General features: G+C 34.5%; 1 protein-coding gene across 2 annotated transcripts in view; it reads left to right on the top strand.

Moving 5' to 3' along the window:
- Oxsr1 (oxidative stress responsive kinase 1) overlaps positions 1-23,367 on the top strand; it is a 111,489-nt gene that overhangs the window by 78,550 nt on the left and 9,572 nt on the right. For both annotated transcript variants that reach the window (XM_046436601.2, XM_046436602.2), the window contains exons 9-12: positions 1,754-1,802; positions 2,386-2,451; positions 7,690-7,812; positions 15,100-15,135. In XM_046436601.2, coding sequence (XP_046292557.1) covers positions 1,754-1,802; positions 2,386-2,451; positions 7,690-7,812; positions 15,100-15,135 — 274 coding nt within the window. The remainder of the gene's footprint in view (positions 1-1,753; positions 1,803-2,385; positions 2,452-7,689; positions 7,813-15,099; positions 15,136-23,367) is intronic.

Here is a 23,367-nt window from a genome sequence, read left to right as displayed (position 1 = left end):
CCCTTCAAAAGCTGTACTTTTTGAGCAGGGTGCAGTGGTGCACACCTGCAATCCCAGACACAAAGGAGGATTATAAGTTTGGGATGACCCAGGGCAATTTAGCAACATCTTGTCTCAAGATTAAAAATAAAAAGGGCTGGGGATGCAACTCAATGGTAGAGTTCCCCTGGATTCAATCCCCAATACTGGGGAAAAAACTTTAAAAAGAAGGAAATGAACCTAGAAGAACGAATAGTAAGGAGCCATCTTGGGCAAATTGTTGAAGCAATGAACTCTCTCTCTTTTTTTTTAACATTTATTTTTTAGGTGTAAATGGACACAACACAATGCCTTTATTTTCTTTTTTTATGTGGTGCTGAGGATTGAACCCCGGTCCCGCCCGTGCTAGGCGAGCACTCTACCGCTGAGCCACAATCCCAGCCCCAAAACAATGAACTCTTGACTAATTTCACATTTAACTGCTTTCTTAAAAGCCCTCTCCCATTAAATCCATGGCCTCAGTCTTTCTAGGCAAGCTCTCTACTACTGAGCTACACTCCTAGATTGCTAGTCCTCGAGGGATTGGTTCTTAAGCTTGAATGCACATTGAAATGACCTGGACAGTTAGAAAAAAAAAAAAACACAAAAACAAAAAAACTGCTGATACTAGGTTTTGTTCCAATACATTCTGCTTTCATTGTTCGTTAGGATTTTTAAACACCTCAGATACTCTAACACACAGCAGTGATTAAGAACTGCTGCTCAGGCTGGGGATGGTGCTTGCCTAGTGTGTGCTGAGGCCCTGTGTTTGATCTGCAGCATGCAAAAACAAAGAAACAACAACCTCCCCCCCACCCCTTAGAGGCTTGACTAGGTAATATTGAACCTTAGATGAATTGTGATTTTTGTAGAAATATGTGTTATGTGTGTGACATAATCAGGTGTAGGTTTTTTAAGTGTAAAATTCTTTATTCTGAAATAATGTATTTTTTAAAGTTTTTTAAATTAGTGATGAATTTAGTCAAAACTGTAAAAATATTGCTCACAGTTGAATTAAAAATTAACTTTGGTTAAATCTGGGGAATATACTTTACTTTTGGAATTTTCTGGTCTTCCTTCCCCTTCCGTCTCCTTTCTTCACTCCTCCTCCCTCTTTCTTTCTCATACTGAGATTGAAGTCAGGATCTGGACATGCTAGGCAAGTGCTTTACTAACTACTGAGCTTCATCCCTGGCCCAAATCTTCAGATTTTTAAGGGAAATTGTGAAGTCTGGTTTTCAGAATCTAGTTGCCTTTAGTTGAAACTTGTCAGGCAACCTTGTAACAAGAAGCAGAGTTTTTCCTTTCAGTAGGAAACCAATGCCTCGAGGACTAGCAAGTCTAGGAATGTAACTCACTTTCTTCTTTGTGATCTTAAATATGTTTTTATGCTTTGCTAAAAAATTAGAGTATATAATTTCTCTTGGGAAATAATAATATTAAATAGTAAATATGTTGGAAGTATTCTTCCAGAAACAACATTTCACTAATGAAATTTTCAAAGAATGTCTTAATTATTATCAAAACATTTCTATTTGAGTGTTTTATTCTACTTGATGTCTTATATCCAGGTTATTCTACTTTTGTTTTTTAGCAGGTTAAGGAAAGTGGAGCCTACTCAGTTTTTATTTTTGCTGCTCAAAAAGTAATTTTCTCATTTTTGAAGATATAAACTCACATTGCACTTGAATTAACTGCAAAAACTGTTTTTTGTGGGTTTTTTTCCTGCTTTTAGACCAACAGCAGCAGAACTATTAAGGCACAAATTTTTCCAGAAAGCTAAGGTAGGATATTTTATCTTTTGATCTTATATGTGTTTAAATGATGCTGCCATATTATGTTCAGTGTTCATAAGTTGTATTTCTTAAGATGATTCTGTGTGGAAGAATGATAGAAGATAAAATAATAATTACTGAGGGTATTATGAATATAATTTTTGGTATATAAGACACTTGCTTTGGAATTCAGTAAATATCTTTTTATGGTATAAATTAAATGTCAAGTTAAACTTATGGCAATATTTAATATTAATTTTTTGCCATTATAATCTGTGAAAAACATTGAACTCTCATTTCAAAGTTTACTACTTAATTTGTGAATAATTTGTTTCCCAGAGATAGTGGTATGTTATTATACTTGGAAATTCAGGATCAACAAATTTTGCCATATAATAAAGCAAACTTTCCATAATGGTTTATTCAACATATTGAAGCTCTGTCTCAGTTTCTAAAACCATGGCAGTAATGTACTGTAGTAGTTTCATACTACTTCATAAGACATATTAATTGTGATGAACATTTCCTTGTCAATTTTATTGGTTCAACAAAAAATTTTTATAAAAAGAAAATACGTATTTTTCCCCTCCAGAATAAAGAATTTCTTCAAGAGAAAATATTGCAGAGAGCACCTACCATTTCTGAAAGAGCTAAAAAGGTAAATGGAGGATCTAATAAGTTTTCTTAGGAAATTTCTTAAGAGTTGATTTATTTTTGATTTTGAAAGTAAATGTTAATTAATATTCAGTTAACTGAAGCAGGATTATTCATTTTCTCTCAACCTTTTCTAAAGCATTCTTTGGTATATTCATCCAACAAATATCATATGCTAGGGCATTACTCTGCTATCTACTGGAATACAAAGGTATGCTGGACAGTAATCTGTGAGTTAATTCTGACCCCTGTTTAATCATGCTTTCCAGCTTCTTGAGTGAGTTGTGATTTTATGTAGCATTTATAGCTGCAGTACCTGCTAGCTGCAAACTTTTTGTTGCTTTGACTGAAAGACCAAAAGAACCTTGTTCATAAGTCGTTTCTAAGAACTTTGGTCAGAATGTGAACATAGAAATGCATTAAGATCTAAGTTTGAGCAAATGTGAGTTTTTCCTTCCAGTAGGGAAAAACCCTTTCTTCCCTTTCCCTTCTTTTCCTCAACACAGACTTATCCAGTCTAAAGGAAATGAGGCCAGTTGGCTTCTGCTGATGTTAGACTTGAGGGAGAAGGTAAAGAAAGGTATTGTACCTCATGGAGCATGGTGGTAGGATTGTCTGGGAAGTTCGAGTAAATCTAATAAGTGACTTATTCACCTCCATAGATTTCAGTACTTGGGAATTCTGATGTTATTTAGAAAGTTTTTATTGATAAAGAATCAGAAAAGTATATTTAACACTTTGAAATGATATTTGTAGCACTGGTAGCACAATTAACTCGTCTCTACTTCATAGAGATACATCTTCTGCAGACTTAGATACTTAAATCTTGTTATTAAGGTTCCTTCCTGCTGGGTGTGATGGCACACACCTGTAATCCCAGCAGCTCCAGAGGCTGAGGCAGGAGGATCATGAGTTCAAAGCCAGCCTCAGCAATTGAGTGAGGCCCTAAGTAATTTAGCAAGACCCTGTCTCTAAATAAAATATAAAAAGTGTTGGTGATATGGCTGAGTGGTTAAGTGCTCTTGGATTCAATTCCTGGTACCAACCAACCAACTAACAAATAGACAACCACTCAGGGTCCTTCTTTTCTTTACAAGGAGTTCTTGAGAAGTACCAGGTTACTATTTTCTAACTTTTAAACCTACATTTAAAGAGTTATACTACCTCCCTTCTGGAAAAATTTCCCCTCTTGCCTTAGGATCTTTTGACTTGCTATACTCTTTTTTCCCCCCCCTTTTTCAATGGTTATATCCATTGTTAACATCAGAATTACCTTGAGACTTAAAAAAAAAAACAAGCATCATAAGTAGTGTAATGCCAAGCCAATTAAGTCATCTCTAGGAAATGGAATCTTGAAGATTACTCTTCATGGATAGTCACTTGGTCAGACACTCATGGCTCATTCTTCCATTTCATTCAGGTCTCTACTCAAGCTTCATTTCCTCAAAATAGTTTTTTCTGATTATCTTAAAATAGTCCCCTCCTATCACTTTCTGTTCTTTTATCCTACTTTATATATATATATTTTTAAAGGACTTAATCACCATCTGACATTTACTATCTTTCATTAGAACAAAAGCTTAATGAGATCAAGGACTTTGGATTGTAGCTGTATCTTCAGTAGGCCTGGATCAGTTCCTGACACTCTGTAGATATCCAGTAAATAATTTGAATGCATATTAAAATCTTTATGCTTATAATTGTTTGCAATAAATCCCAATTGAGAGAGATGTCTAATATCTTCAGTGTAATTTATTTAGGAAGACAAACCCTCAAAAAGATAGCACAGTGAATAGCTACATTTATTCCCACTCTCTACTTAATAAAAGATATGTTAAGAAAATTCATAAACCCCAAACTGACAAAATATGAGAGAAATGAAGGTTGCAACCAAGTTTTCAAAATTATGATGTCAATAAGCTAGTGGTAAGGAACTTGGCAAGTCAGAGGACTCCAATTGCTAAATCATCATTAAAGTTTTAGAACCTGCCTTACACAGCAAAACCCCTAAACTTAGGTGCGGTAGCAATACCAGGTACCTTTAGAATATAAGTAAGGCCAAAAGCCAGAAGATTGGTTGACAGTTCCTGTCCCTCACTCCATGCTGTACACTAGGCATTGTATTGAAGTTTATTCTGCAGAAAGATAAAAGAAATGGTATTTATACTAAAGGACACCAAGCATAGTTGAAGATAGAAATAACTTACTGAAAATGGATATTTGATTGAATGTGTACATACTGAATGTTAAAACTCTTCAGTCATATTACTTTATTCAGTTACTTCAACATAAGCATTAAAGCTTATTGTCCTTCAGACAGAATATTGGAAGATCTAATGAAGATCAATCCAACTAGCCCCAGAGGAAAGATTTAAAAGGTACTGATGTTTAGGGTTCTCCTGTGAAATGCCTACCCAGATCTTTTTGCAGCAAAACTCATAGTCAGCAAATTTTACTCCCTTAAAAGCTTAGTGCTTCAAATTGATTTTTTAGTTTCAGGATCTTAATAGTGCAATAGTGCAGGTGTCTAGGATCGAAGGGTATATGAGGAAAATTCTTTAAATAAAATCATAACTCTTCAGAGGTAAGAATTTGCCTTCATAAAACAAGAACATGATACTATTAAAAAAGAAGCATTTGTGCCAAGATAATTCAATGAGTAAAGAACAGTCTTCAACAGATGGTGCTGGGACAACTGGGAGAATGAGGTTGGGTCCTTTCCTCCCACCATGCAAAAAAATTAGCTTAGATTAGATTGTAGACCTAAATGTAAGAGCTAAAGCTTTAACTCTTGAAAGAAAATACAATAGTCCTCTCACCTGCAGTTTTATTTTCCTTAGCTTTGGTTACCTATCATAAATAGTGTGAAAATATTAAATGGAAAGTTCCAGAAATAATTCATAAGTTGAAAATTCTGCACAATGAAATCTTACTTTGTCCTGCTCTGTCCCAGGTGTGAACCATCTCTTTGTTCAGCATATCCATGCTGTGTATGCTACCAGCCCATTAGTCACTTGGTAGCCATCCCATTTATCAGATTGAACTATCGTGGTATTGCAGTTCTTGTGTTTAAGTAACCATTATTTTATTCAATAATAGACCTAAAGCATAAGAGTAATAATGCTGGCAATTTTATTGAGGAAAGTTGTTATAATTATTCTATATTAGTATTAGTTATTATTAATCTAGTAATACAAAATTTTATAAATTAAACTGTCATAGGTATCTTTATAGGAAAAAACAGTATATATAGGATTAGGTACTATCTTTGGTTTCAAGAATCCACTGGGGGTATTGGATTGTATTTACTAGGGAAGGAGAGACTTGTTCATAGGAATAAATCTTTGGGACCTTCCTTGAATTAGGCAAAGCTTTCTAAGCTATGACACCAAAAATACAATAAAAGAAAATAATTGATAAGTTGACTTCATCAGAATGAAAAACTTTTGTGCTTTAGTAGATCCCATCAAGAAAGTGAAAAGAAACTTACCAAGTGGGAGAAAATATTTCTAAACCATAATGTGAAATGGGACTTGAATCAGAACTTTATAGAGAACTGATTCAATAATGAAAAGAGAACTCAGTTGAAAAAAATGGGCAAAGGATTTGGGTAGAAACCTCTTCAAAGAAAATATACAAATGGCTGATAAACACGTTAAAAGATGCTCAGTATCATTTTCCATCAGAGAAGTGCAAATTAAAATAACAGTAATATACTTTACACCAACTAATAATGGCTATAGTTAAAAAAAAGTAACAACTGTGGGTAAAGAAGTGAAGAAACTGGAATCCTTATACATTGCTGATGGGCATGTAAAATGAGCAGCAGTTTTGAAAATAGCCTCGGGGTTCCTGAAATGGCCAGAGTTATTATATAACCCAGCACTTCTACTCCTAGGCATACCCAAGAGAATTGAAAACATATGTACACACAAAAATGTGCATAAGTGCTCATAGCAACATTATTTATAGTAACTGAAAAATGGACACAAATGTCCATCAACTGATGAATGAATATATAAAATATGGTATGTCCATACAATGGGATATTATTCAGGAATAAAAATAATGAAGTACAGATGGTGTTCAATTTAGGATTTTTTTCAACTTGGTGATTGTGCTTAAGTAATAAGCACAATGGTTTTCAGTAGAAACATACCGTGATTTTGAAATTTGATCTTTTTCTGCACTAGCAATATTTGTATAGTACTCTCTTAAGATGCTGGGTACGGGGTGGTGGTGGGGGGTGGGGGATATGTCACAAGAAAGATCAGGAGTCACAATAACCTCAGTAAGCCAGAGTGTAGTAGAACAGTTCAAAATTTGGAGGGAGAAAATATTTCTTAGATTCCTTTTCTCTACCAAATTGTGAATGAAATGTGGGAATACAGACAGGATATGTTTAGAAATGCCTGACTTTAATAAATGTGGAGGAAGTATTTAAACTAAAAAGAGGGCAGTTGTATGACCCAGGAAGCTCAATCCTCTGCCTTGTGGTAGAGCACTATCTGAATTAGCCCTGATATGAAACTAGGCTGGCTGGACAGATGGAGGGAGAGGAGATTTACCCAGCTGAAAGAGTAAATATTAACTTCAAGGAAAACAAGATACGCAGCAAAGAGAGCTAATCATAATTTATAGTAAGGCTCAAAAGTGATATCATGTATGTATAATCATGTGATGTAAATACCAAGTATTGATCTAACCAAGATTACAGCGTAACTTGAAAAAAGAGTACGGAGTTGATAATACAGTGAAAATTGTCATCTTCCATAGTGGGACGTTCCATAGATAATTCCTAAAACCAAAAAGGTAGTAATGTGATACATTATTTTAAAATAATAAGCTAAAATGAGTTGAAAGTAAACTATTTTCAAGTATAATTTTGATTTAAGAAATTGAAAAATAAAAGAATACTCTTTATCTTGGTTTTATTTTTGAGAACCAAAACCTTTTATTTCTTAACTGTCTCAGGACATTAACATATTAGTCAGATTCGAAGAGGCATAGAAAATGTTTTTATGTTGTTTGGGCTCAGTATAGAAGGTTGTGACTAAAGACTGATAAGTGGAGATTGTGAATAGAGAGCAAGTAAGGTTTGGAGGGTATGAAGTTACGAGGGAATACTTACTCATGAGGAAAATAATTATTCATTTAGCAGGTTGAAATGATAGAGGTGGGGTATGGTTGTGTTTTCTGCTTAGTAAATGTTAAACAATCCACATCTGTTTCTAATGAGCAGGTTCGGAGAGTACCAGGTTCCAGTGGCCGTCTTCACAAAACAGAGGATGGAGGCTGGGAATGGAGTGATGATGAATTTGATGAAGAAAGCGAAGAAGGAAAAGCGGCAATTTCACAACTCAGGGCAAGTTTTGTATTTAACTGTATGTGGTTCTTGTTCAGCCTAACCAGCTAAAATGTAGAGTACGAGTGTTAACTGGCCGAGTTTCTTTGAAAAACTTAGCAGGTGTCTAATTCATTCTGCATGGAAAATTGGACTTGGTGCATCTGTTTGAATATGATAATATTTAGACTATTTAAACATGACCCAAATTTAATCTGGGCATAGTGGTGCACACCTGTGATCCCAGTGACCAGAGCTAACCTCAGCAATTTAAAACAAACAAAACAAAACAAAACAACAACAACAAAAAAAAAACCAAACCCAAATTTAGAGATGAAAACTATGTTTGAGATGAAAAAATACAGTAGGTAGGATTAATGGCTAATTAGACATTGCAGAAGAGAATAGTGAACTTGAAGGCCTGCCAATTAAAAAAAAAACTTTGTCCCTGAAGTCTGTGTCCTTCTGCCTGAAGAAGAACAGTTCTTTAGTTGGTGTCCTGGATTATCTGTCTGGGGTGTGTGTGTGTGTGTGTGTGTATTAGTTTTTGTTAGAAGCATCAAAGACAAGGGCCTTCCTTTTAGTTTGTTTCTTTCATAATTCTTACTTAAAGTTAGTTAATGCCTCAAGTTGATTGTGGGGACTCATTCCCAAGAACAGAAGTTTGTGTAAAGGTAAGTGTCATACCCTTGCCTGCTCGATCTTTTTTGTGAGATGAATATTGGAATAGTGGTAATACCACTGCTTACTTTCAGGATCTACTCTACTGTGAATACTTACCACTCTGTTATCAACCTTCAATATTTGTTGAACTTGTTTATCAGTTGAAGTCTTGGAGTCTAGTCCTTTTGCTGAGTTATTTGTTAAGACTTTGCCAATGAAAATTGGCAAAACTTTATTAAGCTCTAAGCTTGGAAAAGCTCTGTAAAAGATAAGAATTGTAAACATTAATTACATGTAATTGAATTTATTATTTAACAGATGTGAGATCATGGCATCCTTTTTTCCTTATCTTTTCATGTGACTCCTCTCTGGACACATTGATGCTCTTGTGTAATGTTACATTAAAGCTTCTAATAGAACCTAGAGCTACATGAATATTGTAGTTCTTCCTCCCTGTGAAAGAGATGATGATATTATTTTCCCTCTAACAAATATTTAGAAAGATAAATTGTAGCTTTTCACTCTCTGATTATTACCTGCTATTTATCAGAAAGAGAAATTTAGTACTTCTAAATTAGTTACACTAGCATTTTCATAACCTAACACACTAGTGTCTAAATATCATAGAAAATTATGGGCTTATCTACTGAATAAGTAAATTTATGTTCAACATTTCTTATGTTATATTTATAGATGTTTTTGAGACCATGAATTCTAAGAAAATGAATCTTTTAAAACTAAGTTGAACTATATTAAGAAAACAATATACCATGATAGAAGCTGAAAATGTAGCTGAGTGGTAGAGTTTTTAACCTAGCATGTATGAGGCCCTGGGTTCAATCCCTAACAGGGAGGGGAAAAAAAAAAGAATATACTATGATCTGATGGGGACAATGATGGTTTGGTGTTAAGAAAACTTTTAATATTAACAGGTCTAAGAAGGCAAAAAGTCATATTGTTATTTTCGTAAATTTTTATTTTGTCGAAGCCATTGACAAAGTTCACGTTCAGAATAAGGATTCATATAGATCTAGATTTCCACTTGTTACTTTCCTTATTCCCAGAGGACTTCCCTTAACGTGTGTGTGCATATGTATGTAGGGGTCGGAGTAGGGGGTGGATCTGCTGGTGAGGATTTTTTTAAGGTTTTGTGACTGAAAACATCTCTCATTTACCTTTATTAAAAAAAAAAAAAGTGGGTTTGCAGATTGTAGAATTCTTGATTGACAGCTTTTTCTTCCAGTTTTTTTTTTCAATCAACAAATATTTATTATACCATACATCAGATCCTCTTACATGTTATTTATTGTTATACCATGTGTCAGATACTTTTACAAGTTTTTGAGTATCAAATATAGTCTTAATTCTTGCTATCAATGTCCTCCTAGTTGACTGAGGAAGCAAGTATAGGAAGAGATAAATGTCTTTATAGAGTGTTTGTTCCTTTTCTGTTTAATTTGGTATTTGTTATGTGGCAATTTTTTAATGTTTATTGTATTGTGTTGTGAAAATTTATAACTAAAAACTTTAAAATATATTAATATGTTGCCTCTGATCTCACTATAAACTATGTTTATAATCAAGTCTTTCTAATTTTATTGTGACTTAGAAATATGTATTTTATTGAGACATAATTATACCTCTTATGGAGTATAGTACAATATGTGTATACAGTGTGTAATGGTTAAATAAGAATACAAGGCACTTCCATCTCCTCAAATATTAATCATTTTTATGTACTGGGAACTTTCTTCTAGTTATTTTAAAATACATCATTTGTATTCTGTATTCAGTGTTTTAAAGATGTTTTTCCACTATTTTTTATCTTCCCTGTTTCCACTAAGAAATTTGGCTACATTCTTCTCTCTCTCTCTCTTTTTTTTAAATATTTTATTAGTCATCGATGTGGTGCTGAGAATCAAACCCAGTGCCTCACAAATGCCAGGCAAGCACTCTACCACTGAGCCACAACCCCAACCCCTCTTTTTTTTTTTTTTTTGAATAATGTATCTTTTTTTTTTTTCCAGACTGCTTTGAAGATTTTTTTTTTCTTTTAAATGGCTTTGAGCAATTTGATTACAATATGCTACATGTATTTTTCTTCATGTTTCTTGTGCTTGGGGTTTGTTGAGTTTCTTGGATCTGTGGATTTATAAGTTTTTGTCAGGTTTGGAAAATTTTCAGCCATTATATCTTCAAATAATTGTTCTTTCTCCTAATAACATGTTTATTAAGCTGGTCAAAGTGGTGTCAGAGCTCATTAATTGTCTTTTTATTTTTTAAAGATTCTTCTTTTGACTGGGATTGTGGTTCAGTGGTAGAGTGCTTGCCTGGCACATGTGAGACCTTGGTTTCAATCCTTAGCACCACATAAAAATAAAGATATTATATCCATCTACAACTAAAATTTTTTTTAATTTTTCTTTTAATTTTTCATAGGTTCTATGCTATCCTTCAAGTTCATATATATTTTCTTCTGTAATTTCTAATCTGCTACTAATTTTATTCAGTCTATATTGCAGGTGTTCTAATAGTCTAGAAGTTTATTTTTTTTATCTTATTTCTTCCACATTTCTACCTTTTAATGATATGTAATACATTTATAATAACTATTTTAACGGGTTTTCCTGCTAATTCTAACATCCATGTCAGTTCTGGATTGATTTTACTTGTTTTATAACTCTCTTCATATTGGTACAGGAGTGTTTTCCTACATCTTCATACCTGGTGATTTTTGACTGGCTGCCAAGCATTGTGAATTTTACCTTGTCACATGGCACTCATTTTGTATTCTGGTAGATCTTCTTGAGCTATATTCTGGATTATATAGTAAAGTAAGTTGAAAATATGTTTTTCCCCAGTCTCAAGTTGTTTTCTCACATATATGTATTGATAAGTGTTCTGCTAAATATTCAAATGGAATCCTCTGCAGATCTCTAGGGTTCTCTCATTATGTAGCTCTTTCTTCCCTAGTACTCTGTCTTATTATCTTATCTGTCTTGGCCTCCTTGGATTTGTAGCTCTGTTTCTTCTATTCATGCATTTAATTGGATTCCACCTAGGTTCCCCTTCCCTGTGCCACAGCATCCAAAAAACACTCAAGGTGGTTCCTGTGTTTCAGGGATCACACTCTTTCTTGTTTTTCAGTATCTTGAAAACATTTATTGTTTTTCTTTGCTTTGCTCTTCTTTGTTTCCTTTCTGGTTATTGTTTCAGACAGAAGGGTAAATCTAGCCCCTTGTTACCTATTGTTGACAGAGGTGGAGCCTACAATTGTATTTTAAGGGAATATGAAACTACTGAAGAGGTACAAAAACAACTAATCCAGGTAATTTAGGGACATGGTAATTGACTATCTTCTTTTAGAAGAGTTGGTAGAGGAGAGGGAAAACTTCAGATAAATCATAAACTCCTTTTATTACGATTTTTTTCATATTTGTACATGCAAAGCAGTTTTGAAACTCTTTTGTATAATGAGGTTAAGCAAATGAGTAAATGTCTTAATGTTCTTGGGAGCCAAGATTCTAATTATGAAAGAAGAAGAGACATACAAATGTGAAATAGGCAAAGTGAGAAAGGATTCTGTGGAGGTGGATTTGAATTGTAGGCATTGGTGTGGATGCAGGCTTCTGAAGTGTGCGTGATCTGAATGTGTATGTGCACATGTATGTATGTAAGTATGTATATGCTTGAATGTATTTTCAGTCTTTGTCTACTGAAAGGCCTAGAAACAAAGATACCACAATAACAGTGAGCATACCTTATGTCCAGATAATTTTCTCTAATATCATTCCCCACTAAAAGAACTGGGCTCTTTGAAAAATGAGTGGTTCCAGGACAGGGAAAATATTAGATGAATCACGAATATCTTTTTATACCAGTTTAAAAAAAAAATCTGAGGGAATAAATGATGCAGAAATCAGCTTGAAGCAGTGTGGTACAATTTAACCATTCAAATAATTTCTTTAAAAATAGGAATCTTTTGAGTCTGTACCAATTATTAATAGATACATAAACGAATGAGGAGAAAGATGTTTTTTCATTACACTGAACTGCCAAGTGCTGTCTGGTAAATGTGGAGATGAGAATTGGAGGTAGAAGAATTATTATTTTATAGCCATTGTCATTGGATCAGGGAAGAATCATCAAATACAGGGGGAAGTTTTGAGGAGCAGGATATTTTTAAGATTACCTTTTAGTTGCTAGATAAAGAAAAAAACATAGTTACTATCTACTGGAGAATTTAGAAAACTCTTTGGCCAGATGATTAAATTAATCTTCACTGGTGGGGGCAGATGAAGATTTCATACCCTATGAAAGACACATCACTATGCAGATTTCCAACTGGAAGTTCATGTAAGTCTAATCATGAAGAGACAGTAGACAAATCCCAAGTAAATAATATTCTGTTAAAGTAGTGGTATGGTAGTGCGTACTATATTCTTTAAAAATGTTAATATTCCAGATTTTAAAAATCTAAAGAAACAGTGACAATGTAATTAATACATGATCCTAGACTTCATCCTACACTGGAAGAAAATCACAAGATTATAAGGAGCATAAGGGTCTGTTGGCGTTTGGATTGTGGATAGTAAATTAGATAAAAGTATGGTATCTTTGTTAAATTTACTGAAGTTAAAAAACTGTACTGTGAAACTTTTTAAGAAAATGTCTCTGTTCTTAGGAAACACACATTCTCTTAAGTGGTAAACCATGGTATATGCAGCTTATTCTCACATGGTACAGGAAAAGTGATTTAAATATCTATTATGCACCCAAACTTTACATGGTGAAAAAAAAAAGCATCTTTTGTATTGTTATTATTGTAGCATCTTTTCTGTAAAAGAAAGAGAAATAAAACTTGGAATTATTTCCTAATACAGAATCCCCCGCCCCAGTAGTATTGAGGATTGAACCCAGGGCTTGGCTTACATTAAGCAAACACTCTATCACTAGGGTATACCCTGTTCCCCGCTGTCCTCAGAGCCCTCAAATAGAGAAGTGTTTTAAAAAGGGTTTTGGTCGGCCACTTACTTGCTGTGATAACTTTAGCTATTATCTGAACCTTGATTTTACTTAATACAATGGTGATGAAAATTATAAAACCTGAATTGGCCTTTCAAGTAGCCTGGCTAAATCCATAGTTGGTAGGATTTGCCATACATTAATATTTGTGTAGAGGTAAGTTCTTTTTGAAATGACAATGTCTGGATCCCAGAATCATTTCTAGCTGTTATGATTTACTAAATAAACAGCTCAGGTTTTCATGTGGCAGATTGTAATTGGTTATTTTCAAATAAATATTAATCTGTACCAGGTACCTGACATCTCACCTTAATTTGTATGAAGATATTAATTTTTTTCTTTTAGCCATTTTTATTTTCAGACAACCCACATTTATTTATGTACCAGATCTCTAAATATCTAGCAATAAGAGTAAGGGGTAGTAGGAGGCATCCCTTCCTCCTTACTTTCTCTCTCTCTCCCTGCCCCCTCCCCCTCTCTTAGTACTGGTGATGGAACCCAGAGCAGCTCTCCCAAGTTCTTTCTCTCTTTTTTTTTTTTTTTTTTTTGGAGACAGGTCCTCACTAAATTGCCTAGGCTGGCCCCAAACTTGCTATCCTTCTGCCTCAACCTCCTGCATTGCTGGGATTACAGGGATGTGCCACCATGACCAGCCTCTCCTTACTTTTTTAAAATTATTATTGTAATTGACAAAATTATGGGATACAGTATGATAATTAGATCTATGTGTTTCGAGTATAATGATCAAATCATTAACATTTCATTTCCTTAAGCATTTCTTTTTCAAATTTTTGATTAACACATACTACTAGTATATATTTATAGGGTGCAGTACAGTATTCCAATACATGTGTATTACATATATTGATTAAATCAGGATGGTTAATGTTTCTGTCTCCTTGTCGGTCCTTTGTGTTTCGAGCTTTCAAGCTCTTCTAGTATTATTGCTTATTGTGAATCTTAGCCACTCTACTGTTCTGTATAACACTAGACTTTAATACTTCTCTTTACTTGTGTTTGGGTAACTTGATCCAGTATCCCTCTATCTGCTGCCTCCATACTATCACAACTTTCCTAATTTCTAGTCATTACTATTATATATATCCCAGTCGAATTTTTTTGTAGGTAGTAGATTCTTGAAAAGTAACTTTCAGGTCATTGTTCTGTAATTTTGTTTCAAGACTTTTCTCCATTAAAGTCCACAATCACTTGTCTCAAATCTGTGCTTTGAGAGTGTGTTGGATAGTTGGCCTGAGGTTTATTTGGTCTAGAATTTTAGGCACACAGTATTTTCATAGTTACTTTGAATGTGACCTCCCTACTGCCTGAGAACTAATGACAGTCCCCATCATCTCTTCACTTATATAGCTGAAACTGTAAAAAATTTTAAATACAGTAAGTATATTGATACATCTATTATAGGCTAATTAGACAAAGAATACAATTGTATCATAGCAGTTTTCTTTTTTCAGAAGACTCACTGTAATAACTTATAAGTTAATTTATGAATCAGAATGAAGTAAAGTTGGCTTGCATTCAACATTACTTGAAGTTACCTGGAACTGACTATAAGTAACCTAAGTCTGAGTTAACAAGCATCCTTTTCTGTATTTCTTTTAGTCTCCTCGAGTGAAAGAATCATTAACAAATTCTGAGGTAAGTAATTGCAATTATTAAATCCTTGTTGTTTTATATATGCTTCTGTTTTGTTGTAGTTTTAATTTTAAAAGTCTTTATATGTGTGCCTAAATGGAAATGAGCCTTTATACCAGTTACATTTTTTTTTTTTTTAATTATTATTATTATTTTTTTTATTGCTGGCTGTTCAAAACATTACATAGTTCTTGATATATCATATTTCACAATTTGATTCAAGTGGGTTATGAGCTCCCATTTTTACCCCATATACAGATTGCAGAATCACATCAGTTACACATCCATTGATTTACATATTGCCATACTAGTGTCTGTTGTATTCTGCTGCCTTTCCTATCCTCTACTATCCCCCCTCCCCTCCCCTCCCCTCCCCTCTTCTCTCTCTACCCCTTCTACTGTCATTCATTTCTCCCCCTTGTATTATTTTCCCCTTTCCCCTCACTTCCTCTTGTATGAAATTTTGTATAACCCTGAGGGTCTCCTTCCATTTCCATGCAATTTCCCTTCTCTCTCCCTTTCCCTCCCACCTCTCATCCCAGTTTAATGTTAATCTTCTTCTCCTGCTCTTCGTCCCTACTCTGTTCTTAGTTACTCTCCTTATATCAAAGAAGACATTTGGCATTTGTTTTTTAGGGATTGGCTAGCTTCACTTAGCATAATCTGCTCTAATGGCATCCATTTCCCTGTAAATTCTATGATTTTGTCATTTTTTAATGCAGAGTAATACTCCATTGTGTATAAATGCCACATTTTTTTTATCCATTCATCCATTGAAGGGCATCTAGGTTGGTTCCACAGTCTACCTATTGTGAATTGTGCTGCTATGAACATCGATGTAGCAGTGTCCCTGTAGCATGCTCTTTTTAGGTCTTTAGGGAATAGACCGAGAAGGGGAATAGCTGGGTCAAATGGTGGCTCCATTCCCAGCTTTCCAAGAAATCTCCATACTGCTTTCCAAATTGGCTGCACCAATTTGCAGTCCCACCAGCAATGTACAAGTGTACCCTTTTCCCCACATCCTCGCCAGCACTTGTTGTTGTTTGACTTCATAATGGCTGCCAATCTAACTGGAGTGAGATGGTATCTTAGGGTGGTTTTGATTTGCATTTCTCTGACTGCTAGAGATGGTGAGCATTTTTTCATGTACTTGTTGATTGATTGTATGTCCTCCTCTGAGAAGTGTCTGTTCAGGTCCTTGGCCCATTTGTTGATTGGGTTGTTTGTTCTCTTATTGTCTAATTTTTTGAGTTCTTTGTATACTCTGGATATTAGGGCTCTATCTGAAGTGTGAGGAGTAAAGATTTGTTCCCAGGATGTAGGCTCTCTATTTACCTCTCTTATTGTTTCTTTTGCTGAGAAAAAACTTTTTAGTTTGAGTAAGTCCCATTTGTTGATTCTAGTTATTAACTTTTGTGCTATGGGTGTCCTATTGAGGAATTTGGAGCCCGACCCCACAGTATGTAGATCGTAGCCAACTTTATCTTCTATCAGACGGTGTGTCTCTGATTTGATATCAAGCTCCTTGATCCATTTTGAATTAACTTTTGTGCATGGCGAGAGAAAGGGATTCAGTTTCATTTTGTTGCATATGGATTTCCAGTTTTCCCAGCACCATTTGTTGAAGATGCTATCCTTCCTCCATTGCATGCTTTTAGCCCCTTTATCAAATATAAGGTAGTTGTAGTTTTGTGGATTGGTTTCTGTGTCCTCTATTCTGTACCATTGGTCCACCCGCCTGTTTTGGTACCAGTACCATGCTGTTTTTGTTACTATTGCTCTGTAGTATAGTTTGAAGTCTGGTATCGCTATACCGCCTGATTCACACTTCCTGCTTAGCATTGTTTTTGCTATTCTGGGTCTTTTGTTTTTCCATATGAATTTCATGATTGCTTTCTCTATTTCTACAAGAAATGCCGTTGGGATTTTGATTGGCATTGCATTAAACCTATAGAGAACTTTTGGTAATATCGCCATTTTGATGATGTTAGTTCTGCCTATCCATGAACAGGGTATATTTTTCCATCTTCTAAGATCTTCTTCTATTTCTCTCTTTAGGGTTCTGTAGTTTTCATTGTATAAGTCTTTCACCTCTTTTGTTAGGTTGATTCCCAAGTATTTTATTTTTTTTGAAGATATTGTGAATGGAGTGGTTGTCCTCATTTCCATTTCAGAGGATTTGTTGCTGATATACAGGAATGCCTTTGATTTATGCGTGTTGATTTTATATCCTGCCACTTTGCTGAATTCATTTATTAGCTCTAATAGTTTCTTTGTAGACCCTTTTGGGTCTGCTAGGTATAGAATCATGTCATCTGCAAATAGTGATAATTTAAGTTCTTCTTTTCCTATTTTGATGCCTTTAATTTCTTTCGTCTGTCTAATTGCTCTGGCCAGTGTTTCGAGAACTATGTTGAACAGAAGTGGTGAGAGAGGGCATCCCTGTCTTGTTCCAGATTTTAGAGGGAATGCCTTCAATTTTTCTCCATTCAGAATGATGCTAGCCTGAGGCTTAGCATAGATTGCTTTTACAATATTGAGGAATGTTCCTGTTATCCCTAGTTTTTCTAGAGTTTTGAACATAAAGGGATGCTGTACTTTGTCGAATGCTTTTTCCGCATCTATCGAGATGATCATATGATTCTTATTTTTAAGTCTATTGATGTGGTGAATAACATTTATTGATTTCCGTATATTGAACCAGCCTTGCATCCCAGGGATGAATCCTACTTGATCATGGTGCACAATTTTTTTGATAAGTTTTTGTATCCGAGTGGCCAGAATTTTATTGAGGATTTTTGCATCTAGGTTCATTAGAGATATTGGTCTGTAGTTTTCTTTCTTTGAAGTGTCTTTGTCTGGTTTAGGTATCAGGGTGATGTTGGCCTCGTAGAATGAATTTGGAAGTTCTCCCTCTTTTTCTATTTCCCGAAGTAGCTTGAAAAGTATTGGTATTAGTTCCTCTTTAAAGGTTTTGTAAAACTCTGCTGTATACCCATCCGGTCCTGGGCTTTTCTTAGTTGGTAGTCTTTTGATGGTTTCTTCTATTTCCTCAATTGATATTGGTCTGTTTAGGTTGTCTATATCCTCCTGACTCAATCTGGGCAGATCATATGACTTAAGAAATTTATCTATGCCTTCACTATCTTCTAATTTATTGGAGTATAAGGATTCAAAATAATTTTTGATTATCTTCTGTATTTCTGAAGTGTCTGTTGTGATATTGCCTCTTTCATCCCGTATGTTAGTAATTTGAGTTCTCTCTCTTCTTCTCTTCGCTAGCATGGCTAAGGGTCTGTCGATTTTGTTTATTTTTTCAAAGAACCAACTTTTAGTTTTGTCAATTTTTTCAATTGTTTCTTTTGTTTCGATTTCATTAATTTCAGCTCTGATTTTAATTATTTCTTGCCTTCTACTTCTTTTGCTGTTGTTTTGCTCTTCTTTTTCTAGGATTTTGAGATGAAGTATGAGATCATTTATTTGTTGGTTTTTTCTTTTTTTAAGGAATGAACTCCAAGCAATGAATTTTCCTCTTAGAACTGCTTTCAATGTGTCCCGTAGATTCCGATATGTTGTGTCTGTGTTTTCATTAATCTCTAAGAATTTTTTAATTTCTTCCTTGATATCTTCTATAACCCATTGATCGTTCAGTAACCTATTGTTCATTCTCCAAGTGATGTATTCTTTTCCCTTCCTTCTTTTATCATTGATTTTCAGTTCCATTCCATTATGATCAGATAGGATGCATGGTATTATCTCTACTCCTTTATATTGTCTAAGAGTTTCCCTGTGACATAATATATGATCTATTTTTGAGAAGGATCCATGTGCTGCTGAGAAAAAAGTGTAACTGCTTGATGTTGGGTGGTATATTCTATATATGTCAATTAAGTCTAGGTTATTAATTGTGTTATTGAGTTCTATAGTTTCCTTATTCAACTTTTGTTTGGAAGATCTGTCCAGTGGTGATAGAGGTGTGTTGAAGTCTCCCATGATTATTGTATGGTGGTCTATTAGACTCTTGAACTTGAGAAGAGTTTGTTTGATGAACATAGCTGCACCATTGTTTGGGGCATATATATTTATGATTGTTATGTCTTGTTGGTGTATGGTTCCCTTGAGCAGTATGTAGTGTCCCTCTTTATCCCTTTTGATTAACTTTGGCTTGAAATCTATTTTATTTGATATGAGTATGGATACTCCTGCTTGTTTCCGAAGTCCATATGAGTGATATGATTTTTCCCAACCTTTCACCTTCAGCCTATGTATGTCTTTTCCTATCAAATGCGTCTCCTGTAGGCAGCATATTGTTGGGTCTTGTTTTGTGATCCATTCTACTAGCCTGTGTCTCTTGATTGGTGAGTTTAAGCCATTAACATTTAGGGTTATTATTGAGATATGGGTTGTTCTTCCAGCCATATTTGTTTATTTCTGTTACTAAACATGGTTTGTTTTCCTCTTTGATTATTTTCCCCCCTTTAGTGTCCTACCTCCCACTGTTGGTTTTCATTGTTATTTTCCATTTCCTCTTCCTGTAATGTTTTGCCAAGGATGTTTTGAAGAGATGGTTTACCAGTTACATTTTAAAAGTTGGTTTAAGAGCCTGGAATGTTGGTCCTTGCTTGCTTAACTTCGTGATTTGCTTTTTTGGTTTGTGCTGCTTGAAGTGGGAAGCAATATTTATGCATTACTCTGCCCAGGAATTTGTTATACATTTTTGAAATTTTTTTCAGCTTTTTCTCTTTTCAGGTAAATTGTATTTTCTGTAGTTTGTTTCAGTGTGATAGGAAATATTACTAAACAGAATCCAGTTAGGTTGGCTTTCCTTCTTTTCACTACCTGAGAAAAATAATTTCATGGATCCATTCTGTACATATTCTTCCTCTGGCAGCATCTTCCATTCTGAGCTCAGTATTTGGTTTAAAGGCAAGCGTATCTCTTAAACAATTTTCCCACTTCATTTATGTACATACCACGAAATTTGTATGTATAATTATATACATGATTCATGTACATAGAACTTTATAGTTTAGAAATGAGCCAGTGCAGTGGCACATACCTTTACTCCCAGCTACTTGGGAGGCTGCGGCAGAAGCATAACCAGTTAAAAGCCAACCTCTTTGAGTGCCGGGAATGTAGCTCAGTGGTAAAGCACCCTGGATTCAAGCCCTAGTACAAAGAAAATAAATTCTGTACCTTAATATATGTATTTTGGTTATACTTCAGTTTTTTATTAGAGCATTATAGTTGGGCTCATCTTGACAAATTTGTATATGCATGATCTTCCTACTGATCTTCTTTCGCTCATCTATTTTTGATCGGTTCTTTGTACTTATATATAAAAGTGAAATTCCCTGTACTGTATGTGTATATGCACATAGTTCAATTTAAAAAAAAAAAACATTCTGCATTTCCTCTCCTTTCCCATCCCTCCTCTCTGCCACTTGATCTTGTTCTTTTGCTCTACTGATCTTCCCTGTGACTTTATGAAATCCTGTCCTCTCCTCCTTCTTTCCATTATTTTGCTCTAGCTTGCACATGGGAGAGAAAACATTTGACCCTGATTTTCTGAGACTGTCTTATTTGACTTAGCATAATGTTCTCCATTTCCATCCAGTTATCAGCAAATAATAATTTCATTCTTTTTATGACTCAGTAAAACTACATTGTGTTTGTGTGTGTGTGTGTGTGTGTATACACGTATACACCACATTTCCTTCCTTCGTCTATTGATAGGCATCTGGGTTAATTACATAATTTGGCTATTGTGAATTGTGCTGCTATATTGCTATTGCATGCTGATTTTAGTTCTTTTGGACAAATGTCAAGGAATGGAATAGCTAGGTCATTATGGTGGTTTCATTCCTGGTTTTTTGAGGAATCTCCATACTGCTTTATAGAGTGCAGTAGTATGCAGTTCCATCAGCAGTGTATAAGTCTGTACCTCAGGTACATTAGTAGAATTGTATGTCCTTGACCCTTGAAATTATGCATGGTCATGTCAGTTCTTTTGACCAATGTAAAGTTAGCAGAAGAGTCACTCTGTGATTCTGTGTTTCCTTAATCCTGCTGCCATAATCTGCATCCTTGACTGAATGAAGGGATGAACTCATGCTGGTCAGAGATATACTTGAAGTATGTGTAAGAAATAATAAAAAGTAAAGTTAAAAATAACGTTGTTTTAATCTGCTGATGTTTTAGAATTATTTGTTACTTCTAATTATGTCAAACTTGATAATTTCTCAGAAATTGAATGAAAAGTTATTTTATAGATTATTATAGTTTTTCTTTTTAGTGTTCTTCTTGTGCTTTTGCTAAATAACTTCTCTGTGAATTCTCACTCATATTCTTATACTCATTACATTGTTTTTTAACTTAATTATGACAAAATTTATATGACATAAAGTTTACTGTCTTAATCATTTTTAGTTTGGTAGCATTAAATATAGTCATGCTTGGAATACAACCATCACTACCATCTAAAGAACTTTTTAATCTTCCCAAACTAAAATTCTACCCATTGAATAGTAATTCTCCATTTTCTTCCATATTTGTCCTGGCAGCCACCCTTCTACTTCCCGTCTCTGTAAATTTAACTACTCTGGTATTTCATATAAGTGGATTCATACAGTATTTGTCTTTTTCTGACTGGTTTATTTCACTTAGCACAGTGTCCTCTGGGTTCATCCATGTTGTAACTTATGTCAGAATGTCTTTCCATATTAAAGCCAAATATTATATTATAGTGTGTATATACTGTTTTGTTTATTCATCTTTTAGTGAACACTTGAACCTCTCTGTCTTTTGGCTGTTGTGCATAATGGTGCTATGAACATAGGTATACAAATATCTGTTCAAAACTTTGCTTTTAATTCTTTTGGGTATACATCTAGAAATAGAATTGCTGGATCATGAGGTAATTCTATGTTTTAATTTTTTAAGGAACAACCATACTATTTTTCATTAGAACTTCCACCATTTCACATTTCCACTAACAGTGCACTGGGATCCCAGTTTCTGTACATCTTCTTATTGCTTTGTTATATGTATCCTTTTTGTCTTTATTATAGATAAACATACATGTACATACACTTTGGAAGCTAACCTTTTGAAATAGTACATTTTCAAAAGTTATCTTTTTAACTATAATTATCAACATATTAATTTTACAAATTAATGGGCTTCACTGTAATTTTTACATACATGCATAATTGTGCTTTGATCATACCTAACTTCCCTTCTATCGTCCTTGCCTTTCTTTCCACTCTACCTCCCTTGCACCTCTACTTCCCCTTCCCTTCCCTGAAAATCCCCCTTCTACTTTGAGGCCAACTAATATTAATGTGCCATATTTCTGTCAAACTCTGAAACCAATGAAGAACTTTTTACTTCCTCTGATGTATGAGATTAAATGATATAAAATTTTACTTCTGGTCTCGTTTATTTTACTTTCATCAGCTACTAGACCTCTGTTGTTGCCTTTTGAAAGTTTTTACTCTTTCATTTCTAAATTTTGGCCATTGCCATTGGTATTTTTCCCTAACTTGTAATTTTTAATTTTGTTTTTCCCAACATTGCATAATCAAAATTTATGAAATAATTCAAAATGCAAGATAATTTATATTGTGTCTGTTTGTTATAAAGCTTCACACCCATTTTTGAAATATATTTTTAGATATGTTAAGGAATCATTGGTTGATTATCTCTTCATATGTAATAAAAGTCCCCACGTCATAACCCATTTTATTTTGCTGTTATCAAAACACCTAAAGCTGGATAATTTGTAAAGAAAAGAGATTTAATTATCTCATGATTTCAGAGGTTAAAAGTTAAAGATGATGTGGCCCCCTTTGGTGGGCCTCTGGAGAGGGCCTTCTGGCTGCATTGTAGCATGGCAGATGGCATCAATGGTAGAAACATGGAGTATATATGAAAGATCACATGGCAAGAGACCTGGAGGGGTCAGGCTGTCTCTTTTATAACAGCCCACTCTGAAGGAAGCTAACCCACTCCAACAAGACCAGCATAAATCCCTTCACAAGGGCAGACATGATTCAGTTACCTCCCACTAAGCCCCTCCTCCTAAAGGTTCCACCCCTTTTTATACCACTGTATTGGGGAATTCAGGGAATTCAGTTAAATCGAAGCACCATGTGTTAAAAAATGTAGCTTCAATAATTTCTTACAGAAACACTATACATACTTTATAAATACTTTACCTACTTAACTTTTTAT

This window comes from Marmota monax, unplaced genomic scaffold (genome assembly GCF_021218885.2).
Source record: "Marmota monax isolate L192 unplaced genomic scaffold, Marmota_monax_Labrador192_F-V1.1 WCK01_AAM20220418_F8-fsc00021, whole genome shotgun sequence".
Taxonomy (NCBI): domain Eukaryota; kingdom Metazoa; phylum Chordata; class Mammalia; order Rodentia; family Sciuridae; genus Marmota; species Marmota monax.
The sequence above is the reverse complement of the archived record's forward strand: the minus strand, read 5'-3'. Positions and strand labels throughout refer to the sequence as shown.